General features: G+C 36.4%; 1 protein-coding gene across 1 annotated transcript in view; it reads right to left on the bottom strand.

Annotated features, from left to right (window-relative positions):
- Window positions 1-18,141, bottom strand: part of Fbxl13 (F-box and leucine rich repeat protein 13) — a 205,898-nt gene that overhangs the window by 130,556 nt on the left and 57,201 nt on the right. Inside the window, exon 8 of the mRNA XM_027926292.2 lies at window positions 1,838-1,933. Within this exon, the coding sequence (XP_027782093.1) occupies window positions 1,838-1,933 (96 nt within the window). The remainder of the gene's footprint in view (window positions 1-1,837; window positions 1,934-18,141) is intronic.

The following is an 18,141-nucleotide window of genomic DNA, read 5'->3' as shown; positions in this document are numbered from 1 at the left end:
CTACCACTGAGCTATATCCCCATCCATTTTTATGTTTTATTTTGAGACAGGGTCTCACTAGTTGCCCAGGCTGGCCTTGAACTTGCAATCCTCCTGCTTCGGTTTTGCAAAATGGATGGGGTTACAGGTGTGTGTCACCAGTCCCACCAAGATTCTATTATTTTCAAAGAACCTGGAAAGCAGAAATCCTGTGTTTCCAGGTAGGGGAAAATTAAATGGCAAAAGTGGCATTTCCTTAAAAAATATTTGCTAAATAAGAGTATATGCTTTGTAGTCAGAGTGATCAGAGTTTGTATTCCTATCCAACCACTTAACAACTTGGGCTATTACTTGACTAAGCCTTAGTTTTTGGTTTTGTTAATATATTTTTTAGTTGTAGATGGATACAATGTCTTTATCTTATGTTTTTGTTTTTCATCTGTAAAGTGAGAAAAATAATAGTGCCTAACTCAAGAAACTTCAGGGGTGAACTAAGAAAATGCAACTTAATGTGCTCAGTGCAGAACTCATCTATAAGTCAACCAAACATGTCATCAGAGCACCCTCCCCATTCTTGGCTGAACTGTTTTATTCTCACTCTGTATGACAATATCAAGAGAACTGATTCCATCTGAGCTAACAAATCAGATACTCATGCCTTAAGTTTATTTTTAGTTTAATGCAGTGATTCTCAGACTTTAGCCTGTATCAGAATCATCTGGTTGGATTTAACGATCCAAACAAACAGATTGCTGATTTGCTACTCCCAGAATTTCTCTGGGGTGGGGCCTGAGAATTTGCATTTCCAACAAGTTCCTGGGTGTTGCTGATGCTGCTGGTCTTAGGACCACACTTTACGAATCACTAGTTTATATGAATAAATCTCTTATTTATGTGACAGATGTTTGGGGATGTTCCTTTTCGCTTTGGAACACATAAAAAAGAAAAAATGAATCCAAATGCTCTGAAGGAGAAATAATATGTGCAATATTAAGATCAGGACAAATCCTGCAGCAGCCTGGCAGAAATTAGAAAAAGCCAGCACTTCTGCCTTCATTGGATAAAGATGTAGAGAATATAAGAACGTGGCAGGAAGAACAAAGCCAGAATAGGAGGTTAGGTTTCTTTATGTTTAGTAAATTTCTATTTCCATAATTATATATTGGCCTTTGTTTTATTTTTGCTTTTATTTGTGTTTAAATGTGTCACAATTATTTAAAGAAAAAGGCAATGAGAAATGACAAAATGAGGAATTGGCTACTCACAAATTGGGTGTTTCAGCTAAATGCTTAAATTTTTAGCAAAAAAATATATCAATGTCATACTTTGAATTTAATTATCAGTCACTTCTGTCCTCTTCGAGTTCAAACCCCTCATCTTATCAGTTTTACCTAACATTAGCCATGCACATAAGGTCATTCTTTCTTCTTTCTTTTTAGTAGAACTAATCCTTCCAAATTATGAATGATGAATAGGTCATTACAAACCACACAGTCTAAACTGTCTTCCTCATAGGCAAGGATTCAACATACAGTATACACTCATGAAGGAATCAGGCACATATTAATAATGAAGCCAGGATAGGGTATAAAATATTCAATAAAACAGGCTTTGCTTCAATACTAATATAATATTCAATTCATATCTACTATTTAAAATACTAATATATCTCTTAAAATAACATTATTTTCTTTTTTATCTCTCCCTCCAAGCTTCTGCCCAGACTAAAGAAAAACAAATGCACTTGTTGCTGGTGGCCACAGAGTAAGGAGCAAGGAAGAAGGTGGTCCCTTCTTATAGCAGTCCATTGGCCCTTAAGAACTAAAATAACCCCATAGTTCAGAGAGTAGCTACTTACAGCATTCCACAATTTAGTTATCTGTATCATCACCATCCAGGAGTGATTTACTTGACCACATATTATCATATCTCTTAAACCAAGGTATGAGAAAATCTAAGTGCAAAGAAAAGAAATACACAATTTTGAAAAATGTGTAAACTTTGATGCAATTCTTTCCACTTTTTATGTGTGTGCACACATGCATGCGAGTGGAGGGAGGGAAAGAGAGATTAAGAGAGACTAAATAGTAATATAATCCATATATTGTATAGCAAAAGTTTAAGCACTAGAATTTTATCTGAAGATAGAAATTTTATCCAAAGTACTAGAACTTAACTGCTGATGCCTTTTGTACAATGTGATCCTTTATTTTTTATTTTTTTGGCACCAGTGATTGGATCTAGGGGATAATTAAACACAGAGCCAAATACCCAGTACTTTTTATTTTTTATTTTGAGACAGGGTCTTCCTAAGTTGATTAGGGCATCACTAACTTGCTGAGACTGGTGTCAAACTTGTGATCCTCCTGTCTCAGTCTCCCAAGTTTTGGGGATCACAGGCAAGAACCACTACACCTGGCTTATTTATTAAAGTGGGTGGTGAGTACACAAGTACTCATTTTTTACATTTCTTTGCATGCCTGAAATATTTTATATTAATAAACTCACTTTTGAATAAAATACATAGGAATAAATTTAAGGGGGTGAAAGAATCATACAAAACACTGAATATTCCATTTTGTGAATTGGAAGACATAATAACAATAAGGAACTGAATCAGTCTGCCCCTGAGTAAACACCAAACTCAAGCTCAGAGTGTTTTATAATAGTATTATATCAAATATTCAAAGAACAAATAACAATAAAAACACAGTTCAACCCAAAGTGATCTATAGATTCAACGCAACCCTATTAATTTTTTCAGACTCCTTTTGCATAAATGGAAAAGCCAATCCTCAAATTCATATAGAATCACAAGGGGTTCAAAATAGCCAAAATAACTTCAAAATAGAACAAAGAGGGCTAATATAAAGCTATAATAATCAAAACGTCAAAGTACAGGATTAATATGTAGACCAATGTAATAAGACTTGAGAGTCCAGAAATACTTAGCATCTTTTTTTATTTTTATTTTTTTAGTTGTAGTTGAACACAATACCTTTAATTTTATTTATATTTTATGTGGTGCTGAGGATCAAACCCAGGGCCTCGCACATGCTAGGCGAGCGCTCTACAGCTGAGCCACAACCCAGCCCCTACTTAGCATCTTTGAACAACTGATTTTCAACAAGAAGCCCAATACAATTCAATGGGGAAAGAAGAGTATCTTTAATGAATGGTGCTGAGACAATTGGATATTCAAATATTTTTTAAAAATGCATTTAGACCCCCCCCCCACACACACACTCATTCCATATTTTTAAAAATTCAAAATAAATCAATGGCCTAAATATCCAGAGCTAAAACCATTAAATTCTTAAAAGAAAACATGGGGTAAATCTTCATGACCTTGAGTTTAACAAAAGTCCTTAGCTATGACATAAGCCACAAAGGAAAAAAAATCTAAATTTCATCAAAATTCAAAACTTTTGTGCATCAAAAAACATTACAAATAAAGTTAAAATTTCACATTTTTTTTCTGTATATACTATTGAAGGAACGAATTATGCTAACAATTAAGTCAATCATTGAAATGGCCAAGAACCTTGGTATTACAGTAGATGAGGTAGCCTAAAAAGCGTATTGTCATTTTCTACCTGTACTGTTCTTGTACAGTACTTTTTTAATTGATTTTATTTTTTTAAGTACATGACAGCGGAATGCATCACAATTCTTTTTACACATATACAGCACAATTTTTCATATCTTTGTATATAAAGTATGTTCATACCAATTCATGTCTTTATACATGTTCTTTGTGGGGTTTTGCATTATAATTCTTATTACATATATATACCACAATTTTTCATATCTCTGTTTGTATATAAAGTAGGTTGACACCCAATTCGTGTCTTCATACATGTACTTTGTACAGTATTTTAAAGAGAGGAAGTACGATAATTAGGCCTTATGTCCAGAGAGGTAAAAGCAACCTAGAAAAGTTAAATGGCCACACTTCTATAGAGCCAAATTTCTGAGACTGCAGGAGACAAATAACTTGTTCAAGAGTTGTATAAGAACAATCTAGATAAAAAGTGAGATGGGAAGCAAAGCCTTAAAGGCAGTAAACTGTAATTTAGCCAAGTAAGAAATAAAGTTCCTGAGCAAGCACCTCCAAGCCCCTCTGACACACACACAAAGCAGACAGGAAAACTGAGCACAGCTGCTCAGAATAGACTGGGCTTCTATTCACTGAGCCTTTGTTACAGAGACCACCTCTCCTTGGAAGGGTACTATACTAGTTGCTTAGGTTGCCATAACAAATTGCCACAAATTGGGTGGCTCAAAACAACAGAAATTTGTTCCCTCTGTTCTGGAGGTAAGAAGCCTGAAATCAGAGTTGGGAGGGTGGTGCCCCACTGAAGCCCTTGTAGAAAGTCCTTCCTTGCCACCTTAGCTTCTGGTGGTTGCCAGGATTCTTTTGCATTCTTTGTCTTATAGCTATATCACTGCTCCAACCTCTGCCTCTTGTCACATGGCCTTCCCTCCTGTGTGTGTTTGGTTCCCTCTTTCCTCTCATAAAGACAGCAGGTATTAGATTTAAGACCCATTCAAACGCAGCATGACTTATTCTCTGCAAAAATCTTATTTCCAGATTTCCAGATAAGTTCACTTTCTGGGGTTCCAGAAGTGCATTAATTTTGGAGGACACTAGTCAACCTAATACAGTCATCTAACTCCTCTGAGTCCGTTTCCTCATCTGCAAAACAAGGGTCTTTGGTGAAATAATTTCTAAAGGCCTCTTCCATACCTAAAATTTTGTGATTACTTTTGTAATTTATGGCCAGATAGTTAAAATTAGTCTCTTTATTGTATTGTCATATGGTAATTTTAATCTCAAATTTAAAGAGTTTATTTTTTCCATATTGTGTGATTTAAGTTCTTCTCAACTATAAATTCTAAGAGGGTATTAATTACAACAAAAAAGCCCATATCTAAATAGATCATACCTATCATTTACATGTTAAATTCTTTCATAAATGGATTCAGACTTTCATTTGCATTGTGGTCCATGTAGTAGAACAGAGAAAGATGATTAGAATAAGACTACATAATGCCTTTCCCAATGTGTGGGGATTTTTATGTCTTTTCCAATAAATGAGGAGCTGCCATTTTCTTCACTAGCTCTTTTAACACTTAATTGTTTAGCACCTAGTTTATAATGTCACACCACATTCATTCCATAGACTATTTCCCAGAAATACTTAAAAGGCAGGTGTTCCACAATTCAATGTAGAATAAACTGTTTCAAAGAATTTAAATACAATTACCATAAACCTATAGTTTCTCCTAAGGAGTGGGGCCACTATTATAAAATATAACTGAAAGTTTTAAAACATTCATATGCAATTACATTTAGAAATACTAGAAATTAATTCCACATGGAACACTGTTGCCAATACGGCAACCTGGGAAGAACATCAAGGAAGAAGAGTATGATTTCTAATTCAATTCCATAGATAATCACCAGGTACTCTATGCAAGACACATCCAAACCCATAAAATTGACAACACGTATCAGAAAATGGGGCATTTTAAGAAAACCATACGCCACTGAAAGTCTATATGAGCATGAAATCTGAGCATACTCAATAATATGTTTCAGCACCACTATGAGCCAGGGCGCTTTGAATTTCAGGAAAAAGAAGAGCATCTAATGGTCCATGAAGAAGTATTGGGATGAGAAAGGAGAAAGAAAGCCCACATCATGAGGGAATTGGATGGATGTAACAAGAGAACAAACTGAACACTTTAACCCCTGGCAGAGGGAAAGAAAAGGAAAAGGGATTCACCAGTTCAAGGAAGCCAGCGATGCCTCAAAGAAATTGAAATGGTGCCTGGTGAGATACGATGATTTCAGTTAAGGTTACAGATGCAGCTGCAAGAAGTCTACCTAGAGCAGAGACCTTTCAAGCCTACAGTCTACTTCCTACTTCTGACTCAATGTGAAAAATCAGTGATACTCTTGGAAGAGACTAGAAGTGGTTCTCGGGATGGGGGAGATGGAAATTTTACAATACACTGAAGCATTGGAATCCCAGTAGCTATTTTCATTTTGATCTTATGTGACAAAACCAGAGCCCCTAGGAGGATATCAACAGCAGACAGATTTCAGCTTTTTACATTAGGAAAAACCTCTAATATCTTCTAGCACAAAAATGGTTTTTATTTTTTTTTTCTCTTCCATACAAAAGAAGCAAGTTCCCAAAAAGGAATGTACAGGGTTCGTGGTTAGAATTAACTTTTCTGTAACACCCTGTGGCATTAGATTGGTATTAGGGGTATCAGCACATGTGTCCCATACAAAAGCAGCAACAAGGCTAACATGGCCAACTGACCAGAAAGGGTGCCTATTCACTGAGTATGAGGGAGCACTGGATGTGTTCAGAGGGGATTCTGAGTTTGGGTGGAGGAGCCTATAAGAAGACATCAATCACAAAGTTTCTGTGATTCTAAAATTTTTAAATTCCCTGGTCTCCAAGATGAGCCAGCTCTCAATGAACTTCCTGAGAACTATATTCTCTAATAGTACCAGTATTCCCTACTTATTTGTTAAATACCCTGGATAGTAATGCATTTAATATGGAAATTCTTGCTATAAACACAGTAGAGAACAACAAAATAACTCCAGACCCAATTAGGAAGGAGGGAAAGAGTTACAGTATAAATCTAAATTAAACACAATTTATCCATCACAGAATTATGTGACTGTGGGCATCAACAACCAACCATAGAAATACCTCTTAAGCAACTAGACAGCACTTAGTATGCAAATGTGTAGTGGCCAGGTCATTCTTGAAAGACAACATGGTAAAGTCAAGCTAAAGAAAGGGTTCCCATTAGGTCAAGATATCTATATTTCTTGAGGCTTATAATTTAAGAAGAAAGAAGAAATAATAAAAAACATTTCTGTGAAGGGCTAGTTTTTTTTCAGCTAAATCAGGTACTTCCCTATAGCACCGCTCACTACTGATTACGAGTAAGTGGTTCTACTATTAACCAGGAGACCGTTGAAGAAATGGAAAACACCCTTTTTCTTGATGGAAATAAAACGTTAAAGTTCAATTTTGGCCCGTTATACATTAGGTGCCAAACCTATATCACGGTGTTCAAGTAGGCCTGATACTTTACCAGGAACAATTGAAGGTGGTGGACCATTGCCCCTTCATAGAGCCATTAGGTGGAGCTGAACAAAATAGGCACTTGCAAGGGGGACAGGTAGTAGAATAACACTTTGACCATGGGAAATTGTCAAAGCCCAAGAAAAGTGAGAAGAATGTCTCCTCCAGAGAATGCACAGTGCAGATATCTGAGTTTCAGTAGGAAAGGGAAATTTCCAAACTAGATGGGAGGGAGGAGCCTGGCATGGAATATGGGAGCCCAAACTACAAAAGGAGGCTGGTGTGGATGGGGGATACAACCCAGGAAACATAGAAATGGGCTAATCAAAGAGTGAGGACTCAAGATAAGTTGATAAAGCAGATAGTCACCCTAGGGGATAACAGTAGAACTTAGAATAGTGAGTAGTGAAGTTACTTGTGGGATGAGGGCCTGACCTGCATGGCCTGTCAGAAAGAAATGGAGGTAAAGGGCATTTGCATAAGAAATACGGCCACGCAATGGAATCTTGGTACTTATGGGGAAAGGGATAGATCAAAAAATAAAAGTATTAGGAAACTGGGAATCAGACATCTTGGTATAGAAAGTATTTACAAGTATGAAAGAGAAGAATACTAGAAATAACTCTGTAGTATTAGACTGGATTGAGTATTAGTGGGAAGTTGAGTTTTTAAGTATTGCTTCTGGTTGAAGAATTTACACCACAGCAAAAAGAAATGCCTCCAGAGGCCCATTGATGGATTTTACCAATCTTACCATATTTTCCACCAACCTGAAGTTGCTGGCTTCATAAAATGGTGAAATGGTCTTGTGATGACTCATTAACTATTACGGGTAGGTGGCAATACATTGTGGGACTGGAGCAAGATTCTCCAAAAGCCTCTATGTCCTCTGAATCAGCATTTAATACTGTTTATGATACTTTCTCCCATACTCAGGACTCACAGGTCAGAAATGAGAGTGGCATACTCACTATTACCCCTCATGATCCACTAATCCTGTTCCCATGACCTTATTCTCCTGGCTCAATATTCTAATAAACTGAAAGACACTGGCCTAAAGTTCTAGTTCCAAAGGAAGGAATGTTTCAACCAGGAGATAAAACAATAATTTCATTAAACTGGAAGTTTAGACTACCATTTCACCATTCTTGTCTCCTTGTGTCTCTGAATCACTAAGCAGTTCATGTGCTGGCTGGGGTGATTGATCCTGATGATCAAGGAGGAAGTGTACTATCACTCCACAATGTAGATAAGGAAGAGTATGTCTGGAATACAGGAGATCCTTGTAGGTATCTCTTAGTGATGTCCTGTGTTTAGGTAATAACATGGAAAACAACAACCCAATCCAAGCAGGTTTTCTAATGGCACAGACCTTTCAGGAATGAAAGTTTGTATCACCATACCAGGTAAGGAACCATGATCACCTGAGATGCTTGTTTAAGACCAAGGGAATACAGACAGGTCATGGAAGTAGGTAGCTATAAATACCAGGTATAACCTCATGATAAACTATTATTCCTCATTATTTTTAGCTTATTCCTCATTATTTTGTTATAAATACATATCAAATATCTGTATCATCTATGTATATCTCTATTATATTTGTCTTCTTCCTTCTCCTTCTTGATATCATATAACATAAGATGTATTGACTTTATATCATTGCATTTACATACTTTTATAGCATTTCAATTGTGGGATATCAAGGAGACAAGTAAACATATTCAAGTATTTTATCTCTTTTTCTAGGAAATGATTAATACCTTTCTGATTATAAACAGGACAGCAGAATTGTGCTATATAGAATTATGAACTTATTATTATGTTTATTGAGAGATCAAATACAGTTCAAGGAGATGTGTATGGGTGCAAGTTGACAAGGGTGGACCTATAATGGTAATTTTATGTGTCAACTTGACAGGATCATGGAGTATCCAGATATTCAATTAAACATTGTTTCTGGGCATGTCTGTGTGAGTATTTCTGGATAAGGTTAACATTTAAATCAGTAGACCAGGTAAAGCATTTGCCCTCCCTAATGTGAGTAGTTCTCATCAAATCCACTGAAGGACTGAATAGAATGAAAGACAGTGAGAAATAATAAGTCTCTGTCTCATTAACTCTCTGGCTGATTGTCTTCAGGCTGGGACATGAGTTTTCTCCTGCCTGAGGACTCAGATTGAGATTGAAACGTACACCCTCGGCTCTCTTGTTTCTCAGTCCTTCAGACTTGGATTGGAACTATATCATTGACTCTCTCTGAGGTCTCCAACTATAGATCTTGGACTTCTAAGTCTTCATAATCATATGAACCAGTTCCTTACAGTATGTACACACAGACATGCAAGTTTTGCTTCTCTGTAGAACCCAGATTAACACAGGGACATTGTATAAAAGAACAGAGCACCAAGAGTAGAGAATCAGGAAGACCTGAGATGGGCAATATGGCATCTTAAATGCTAGAAGAATAATTTCCAGGAAAAAAAAAAAAAAGAGGCCCAGAGTAAATGGTTAAAGCTACTGTATTTCTGGGGATAAAAGAAAGTCCTAAAGCAAAACCTCTTAAATATAATTTGTTAAGTCGGATTAGTACATATGTACTTATTTTAAATTTTCTGTCCTTTTCTGGATGTTTCCTAACCAAGCATTTACTTTGTTCTAACCAGAATCTCTCAAACTTATTTAGCCAAATTACTGTTTTCTGTTTACTATAAAATATTTTGCAATATTTTAAGGAACACTTCTGGAAATATTGGTCAATATGTCCACAGGATTCAATGTTTGAATAGTGGATTATAACCACCATAGTCATTTTTTAGAATATCTACCATTTTGTGCATGAGAAAATAATTGACTTATTGGCATTTCCAATGATGCCATATGGACATGAAAAGCTCACATTAATTACATTTTTAGAATGTCTACCATTTTATGCATCAGAAGTACTGTATTAAAAATAACTTCTATAAAACTCCCTCGTTTGGATATACAGAACAAGATAATTGCTAAGAATAGTCCATGTGTTGTATCAATATTTTAAAATTTTAAAGATTAAGCTTAAATAGAATGTACAAGTAAGATATGAAGGTAGATTGGTAAGTGTTGTACTCTTGAAAGTTTTCTTTTTAATGAGTATAGTTAAATTTCCCTTGAAGTGTTTGGAAGTGAAAGGGTTGTTATATTTTTTGACATCAGATACTGTGCAAAAAGGAACACTTAGTTAAAACAGCAAACTTTGGACCTCATACTGGTCAAAGTTCCATTTTAATTTTGGGTTAAAAGAATGACTCAATTAAATGGAAGTTTACTTTTGAACAAATTTTGCTGTCAAGTAATTGGGTGATTATAGAATTTTGACACAAATATCTTTTGTCAGAAAAAAAAGTGGATAAAATCATCATTATATGTTGTCAAGCAGGTTATGATGAAAAAGAGCCAATAATTATCTTCATAACCATTCTGGAAATGTTCAAGACAGAATTTTTATGATGAGGATTAAATTGTAGACTAAGAGGTGTATTATAAACAACAGATGCATTCTATTCTAGGCAGGATTGCAATCAGGCAAGAACATTCTCTCATTCTAGAATGGAGTACTGTTTCTGTAAAAACTATGTAGGGAAACAAATCCTAAATGTAGAAAACTAGAGTATGAATCCCCATTCTAGGTAACTGTGTGTTATGGATGAATTCCTTCCCAAATCCATATGCTGAAGCCCTAATCTCCAATAGGATGGTAGTGGGAAGTGGAATCTTGGGCAGGTAATTAGGTTTAGATGAGGTCTTGAGGGTAAAGTCCATATAATAGGATTAGCATTCTTTTAAGAAAAAGAAAAGTCATCAGAGCTTCCTCTGTCACGGGAGCATAGAGTGAGAAGGTGGCCATTTGCAAGCCAGTAAGTGGGACCTCACCAAGAAAGGAATCTGCAAGCAATCTGCAGGCATCTGGGTCTTAGATTTCCCAGCCTCCAGAACTCTCTGAAATAAATGTTGGATGTTTAAGCCTCCCAGTTGATGGTGTTTGTTTTAGCAAGCCAAGATTACTAAGACATTATGTAACCTACAACATGTAATTTAATTTCTATTTTCTGACTTTTATAACATGGGTAAAGTTGATGTGAGTGATATTATTTGTGAGAAGCCTATCAATACAAAACATAGCTAAGCCCATACTGAACTCTACTGGGTAGATATCAATGGTGGAATGGACCTAAGAGGTTTGCTAGGACATTTAAAAACACATATCCAAGCTGCTTTAACAGTGACCCAAGTTACTAGCAAAGGTTTAAATGTATTCACATTCTAACAAAAGTCTATTTTTAATCTCTGGAAAATATGAAAACTGGCCCCTTTGAGATTAATGCATTGTTGCCAAAAAAAAAAAAAAAAACCATCTTTAGGGAATTTTCTAAGTTTGGTTCAATCTATTTGTTCTGATGACGTGGGTCACCCTCTGGGGAAAAATGTCAACAAGGAAGTAAGATTAGGAATTTGGCTCACCTTGAAGGATCTTGCAGATGCCATAGTTCTAGCATGTTATAGTCCAGAAGAGGTGCCAAGCTACTTTCATCATGGGGTTGCTGGGGATAGAGATTGTCTACAGCAGGGATTGGCAAACTATAGCCTGTACACCAAATTTGGCCAAACTACTCCAGCTATTTTTGTAAGGACCTCAAACTAAGACACAAATTAGCCTTTTGGAGAGAAGAACTTGCTCAAAGAGTTGAAGACATCGCCTCTTGGATCACAAAATTTAAAACATTTACTTCCTAACCATTTTCAGAAAAAGTTTGCTGATAATCTAGAAGTTGGCTAGTAATTTAGCAATACTAAATTAAATAGGATAATGGGTAAGATTCAGGAAATGACATCTAGAGAAGACAAGATATCAAGCAAGTGTCAATGTGAGCTATGTACTGGGGCTAAGGGCATTTCCTACCTAGTTTGAGGATCTACTGGAATGATGTTGGTTACTTAACAATCAATTTTTCCCAACAGAACCTTGATTTGGTTAGGACTATATTCTCCATAAGCTTTAGTGAAGTTTTTCTCACTCCAAGTCCCACCTATCTATTTAGCTATGTGTATTAAAAACCATGACTTCCCATTGAAATCCCAATTATAATCTAACACCACAGGGTTCATCCTAGTGTTTTCCTCTCCATACTTGTAATTACTTTCTAGAGCAAGAAACCTGGCTCTCAATTTCCTAGTAAATATCAAGCTTCCATTGCTTGGTTACCTTTCCTATTCAAATACCCCTTTACCCATCTCTCTTCCTGTTACATATAGGTCAGTCCCTATTCCAGAAGTAAATTCACTCTTCAATGCACTAAGTTCCACTGTTATTACCAAGGATGACTACTAGCCTATCAACATCCTAGAGTCCTCCCTCCTTGACTAGACAATTTTTGTTTCCTTGGGCTGTAAACCCCATGCCAGACCAGCCTCCTTATGTAGTTTGGGCTCCCACATTCCACACCAGCCTTCTCCCTCCCATCTAGTTTAAGTGTCTTCCTCCTCCCAAGAAAACTCAGTCATTTGCACTACATAAACCTCCTAAGGTAACATTGCTTGGGCTTTGATATGGTCCATTACCCACCCCTTTTTTTCATCTATACTTAAAGGCTCTAGGAAGGGGCAAGGATCCACCACCTTCATTTGTTCCTGGCAAAGTACCAAGCCTACCTGAAAACTATGATAGAGGCTTTGGCACCTAATGTATAATGGGCCAGAATTGACTTTTTAATGTTTTATTATATTTTGTTTTCCATCAAGAAAAGGGATCTTTCCAATTTTGCCAACTTTGATTTATGGTATTCTAGTTACTAGTTGGACCACCCACTCAGTCAGTGGATAGAGATGCCAAAGGGAAGTACCTGATTTAGCTAAAAGAAAATCAGCCTTTTATAGAAAATTTTTTTAATTTCTTCTTTTTCTTATTTTAGAATCTTTAAGAGATATAGATATCTTGACCTGATTGGGAACCTTTCTTCCACTTTACTAAGTAACTTTAGCATTTAGTCCTTAAAGGATGACCTGATCACACAAATACTTCTGCAAACTAAGGGCTAAGCAATCACTAAGGAGGCATTGTTATTATTATTTAATAGTCGTATAATTCTTTGATGCATAAATTGTGTCTAATTTTAAATTTATACTGTGACAAAGTTCTTCAAGGATGCTGGGGCTTCCCTCACAAATGTACTTCTCACAGTCATGGTGAAGGGAGTAGTAGTGTGTGCCTTCTGGCTACTCCCAGTGGGGTGAATAGGTTGAAATGACAAATCCATTCTAACCTTCCAATCTCCCCCAAGTCTTTGAATCCTTTCCTTTGACTTATAAGGACAAGTCCTGAAGTTCTAAGATGCTCACTGCCACTTACCTTTTGTTTTGTTGCAGCCAACAAACAAAATCAAACTGTTAGAGTTCTTCCTTACTCTCTGAGCTGCAATATTAAATGCAGAATCTCTGTTTGTTGTGCTCATGTCAACAGATTCAATCCCTTACAATTTTATATTCCTTCCATCACTATTATTTCCAAGATTTCTGTCTTTATAAATTAGAAAAATCTTCTTTTGAAATATAGAGTTCTTTCTCATGGGTTATACTTTGTCCTCCATCTTTAGGGGAATGCTGAGATTTGAGTATAGTTATAGATTAGCAAAGAGGAGTAATGGAGTGGGGGAAATGAACATTATCTTTCATGGTAACTGCCTCAGAGGAGGCCATTACAGTTTCCTCATGAAGTGTAGGGTTAATCACCTCAAACTGAGGTGGAAAGGCCTCAGTGCTCCCAGATTAATCAAATCTCACATAATTTCATTCCAACTTTCGGGATCCCATTCTTTCCCTGTCAATGCCTTCACTTAGAGAACCTGTGAAGCTGAGAGTTTAATTTGCATGGTCAGCTGTAGGATATGATTTTGCATTTGATTTTCACCAATCTCATCCCTGAGTCTGCAGGAGATGAATCTCTCAGGACACACAGAGAAGCTTTCAGGTTATTTAACAGTGCTTGACCAGAGAATTTGAATATTCTAATACTTATATTTTAATACTTTTTTAGTAACATTAGAAGCAACAGTCAATCTTAAATGCATTAGTTAGATTTCCAAAACTTCTCAAAAGTATCATGTATAGTACAGCTCCTTTCTTCTAAAATAAGGAGGTGATTAGGAGTATCTACTGGAGATCTTTTGAATATCTCTATTGCCAAATCATACCATTGGACTACCAATGCTCGCTCTAGTAATAGAAATAAAGTCATTAGAATTTTTGCCCAAATAAATTTTTAGTATAAGTAGATGCCACATATTGCACAGTACTTATTTATACTTAACAACAGATTTGTTTATCTAAAATTTGTTTATATAAATCTAATCACATAAAAAAGCTAATTTCAGAAATTCCAGAACCAATTCAGAAAACTCATCCTTAAAATCCTGTTTCTCTAGAACCACTCTCAGTATCAAAATCTGTACTAGTCTGGGTTCTCCAAAGAAACAGAACCAACAGGATCTATATTTCTCTATATCATCTATGAGATGAGAGAGAGGGAAGGAGATTTGTTTACTTTAAGGAACTGGCTCATGAAATTATGGAAGCTAAGAAGTCCAAGACTTTCAGTTAGCAAGGTGGAGATCCACATGAGTTAATGGCATAATTTCCTTTCAAATCTGAATAGAAAGGTAGGAGAAGACTGATGTCCCAACGCAAAGACAGCTCACTTATTCTTAGGGCTTATATGATGCTTTATTTATTAAAACTACCTAATCCATTTCTTTAAGTGCTGTACTTTCAAAATGAAGGGTAAAATGATGCATGAAGGTAGAAAGAAGTTTTATCTTTATTGTATACTTCTCATGTACTTGGCATTTAATCCTTCAAAGAACTTCAATGTTTTAATTATTATCTTAGTTTAAAGAAGGCAAATATAACTCTATACCATTGTCCAGTTCTACCTAGATTAGGGCTGTTAAATATAGTATAAGATGCCCAAATAAATTTTTAGTATAAGTAGATGCCACATATTGCACAGTACTCATTTATACTTAACAACAAATTTGTTTATCTAAAATTCAAATTTAACTGGAAATTCTGTATTTTTATTGCTATTTCTGGCAACCCTCATCTGGATTGGGTTTCTGCCTTGCTTGTGCTGGTTCTCTTTCTTCCTTAGTTCTACAGACAGACCTTCACTGCTTGAGACCTGATCACCCAATCCTTGATCACCCACCTATCACCAAGATCACCACATGTTGACAGAACCTATACCTACATCACTGTGCACTATCCACCTATAGGAACCCTTGGGATTCTCGCATGCTCACCACCAGGCCAGAATGTAGGTTGAACCTTTGAGTTACTGTCAAATCCTCTGGATACCATGCCCTACCACATTCAGCAATGGGGAAAATCTGTCCCTCACTTCACTGGGAAGCTGAACCACCCTGGTGGTTGTATTCCTGACTGGGCATCCCACCAGCATACAAACCACTTCATATTCCATACAATACAAGATTCTGTGGGAAGGTACAAAATGTGAATATATTACTAACAAAAAAAAAAAAACCTCAAAAAACCCAGCGAGGCATGTCACAGAGGCAGCAGAAAAAGTTCCACAAAGAGGGAATTGATAGAACTTGTGTTCAACATCTTTTCAATATGGATAAGAATGTAAGTATCATGTTTATCAAATCAGTGAATTCCTCAAGGTTGGAAAACATAACTAACTCACTGAATTCTTGAATAAGAACCAAAATCAACAACATGAAATTGAACAGGAATAACAAACTATTGTGTTTAGGTTGAGAATACCAGTGACATAAGGTAGACCTGCTAGCCAGCAGTTCAGATAAAAACCTCAGCATTTTGGTTCAACACAAGGTCAAGGACAGTCATTACTACATGCCAGGGGAGAAATAACAATACTTACATTCAAACAAACCCTTTCTCAAATAGTGACTTCACCACTAAACTACCATGAGCCAAGTTACTATCTCCTCAAGATAAAATGAGGACAATACTAAATTCACTAAATTGTGAGGATTAACAAGATAACACATGTTGAGTCTGAACAATGCCTGCAATATGGGGGACTTTTAACAAATACAGTTCCATACCCCACATCCCTAGCACCCAGCACAATACCCAGCCGTTGATATGTTTTTTAGTAGAAAATGTCATATCATTTGACAATGATGTACAATATATTGAAACATTAATTTTGTTTGGTTATATTTATTGAAAGAGACCAGAAGAATGGGAAGATTTATGTGGTAATACTTGAGTTGTTTAATGGCATTAACATGGCAGGGCCAAAAGCAGAAGCTGTCATTCACCCTAAAAGCCAAACTAGCTCCACAAAAATCCCTTGCCTTGGAGAAAGAAATTGGATCACTGGGATTGTGACTAAGTGTGGGGGCAGATTTAAAGCAATTCCTGAGATATAGGGAAAGAATGGAAGCTTATGGCAAATAGCTGTCCTCCATTCCCATGCAGACCCTCCTAAGAAGGGACAAGCCTTCTAATGAGTGCTATCAGAAAGCCATAGCAACTGAACTCCAAGAGGCCCGCTGGACTCAGAGAACTGTGGAGTTTCCTGTCTTTAAGACACTGTGCTGATTTAGGCAGGGAGCTCAGCCACATTATCCAGATAAGCTTCTTACACAACCAAGGAGCAGGGACCAGCAGGTTATTTGATGATAGACAATGAACTTACTGGCTGTCAAATGAGTGAGAATGTGCAGCGGACAGACCTGATGTAAAGAAATAAACATGAAACTATTTCCATCAAATGTTAGGGAGTATAACTCACATTTCTATGAAGTAAAAAGGGCTTCCCGAAGCATCCTTTCTTTCATTTGCAAAATAGAAGTAATACCTAATTCAAAAATATTTTGGAAAAAAATATTTTGGGAGGATTAACCTGAAATAACTTATATAAAAATCCTATCATGTCCTTAGGATAGTGTGGATGCATTTTATACACATTTGAAATCTGTGGACTTAAAAACAGGGAATATGGAATGGTGAGTAGTATAGTACTCCCAGAGGGGTGGAAAGCATGTCTTTAAGTTAAACACACTGGGTGGTAGATGCTGTGGAATCTGCAAGTGGAGTTATCCAGCAGGCACTGATTACAATAGCCTGGGTCTCAAAAGAGGAAGGTGACTGAAAAAAAATAGATTTGAGAGTCTCAAGTAAATAGGATACAACCTAAAGCATGTATTTAAATCACCAGCAATTGAGGATGGGGCAAGAAGAATGGAGGAACACTGATGGAGCCTTTACAAACCAATGAGGACATATTATCCCTAAAGGAACCTTAAGAGAAACCTAAGAGATGGACAGAAAATTAAGAGGGAGTATTGCCACTGAGGCTGAGTTTCAAGAAAGACTTAAATGCTGAAGAAGGTGTCATCCATGTCAGAAAGAATAACAGAGCTACAAAATTTTCACTATGTCAATAGTGAGTCTAGCTAGCACAGATTCAAGGCTGGTAAAGATAGGCTACTTAAATATCTGATTTAAGGGAGATGAGATTTACACTGGATGTTGCAATAATCAGCTCAAACTTGGAATATTTTTCTAGCTCTGAGAGCTATTAAATGTGAAGGAGATTGAAGGAGAAAGACTTTGGCTAGGAGAAGCAGAGACATCATGATTAATAATGGAAATAGAAGATAAATTAGAACATTCTGGAAAAACCAAACAGATCAGCTATATTATAGGGAAAGGAGAAAAACAATACACTGGGGGAGTGTGTAGAAACATAGAAGGGTGAATATTCTTTTAACCACAAGAGTGATAATAGCAAGAACACAGTGGGAACACAATGGGAATCAATCCTTGTGGGCTAATAAGTTTCAACGAAGTATATTTTGCTCCAGGTTGCTCTGGCAAAGGACTCCTTTATCATTCAAAAAGCATTAGGAGGAAATCATCAAGCTATGAAATAAACCATAACTGGTACAGAGACTTAAATGGTCTAGGTATCTCCAACTGGGAAAGAATGGTTTCTTTGCAAAAGGGATTA

This window comes from Marmota flaviventris, chromosome 1 (genome assembly GCF_047511675.1).
Source record: "Marmota flaviventris isolate mMarFla1 chromosome 1, mMarFla1.hap1, whole genome shotgun sequence".
Taxonomy (NCBI): domain Eukaryota; kingdom Metazoa; phylum Chordata; class Mammalia; order Rodentia; family Sciuridae; genus Marmota; species Marmota flaviventris.
Note: the sequence above shows the minus strand (reverse complement) of the source record. Positions and strands in the feature narration are given on the sequence as shown.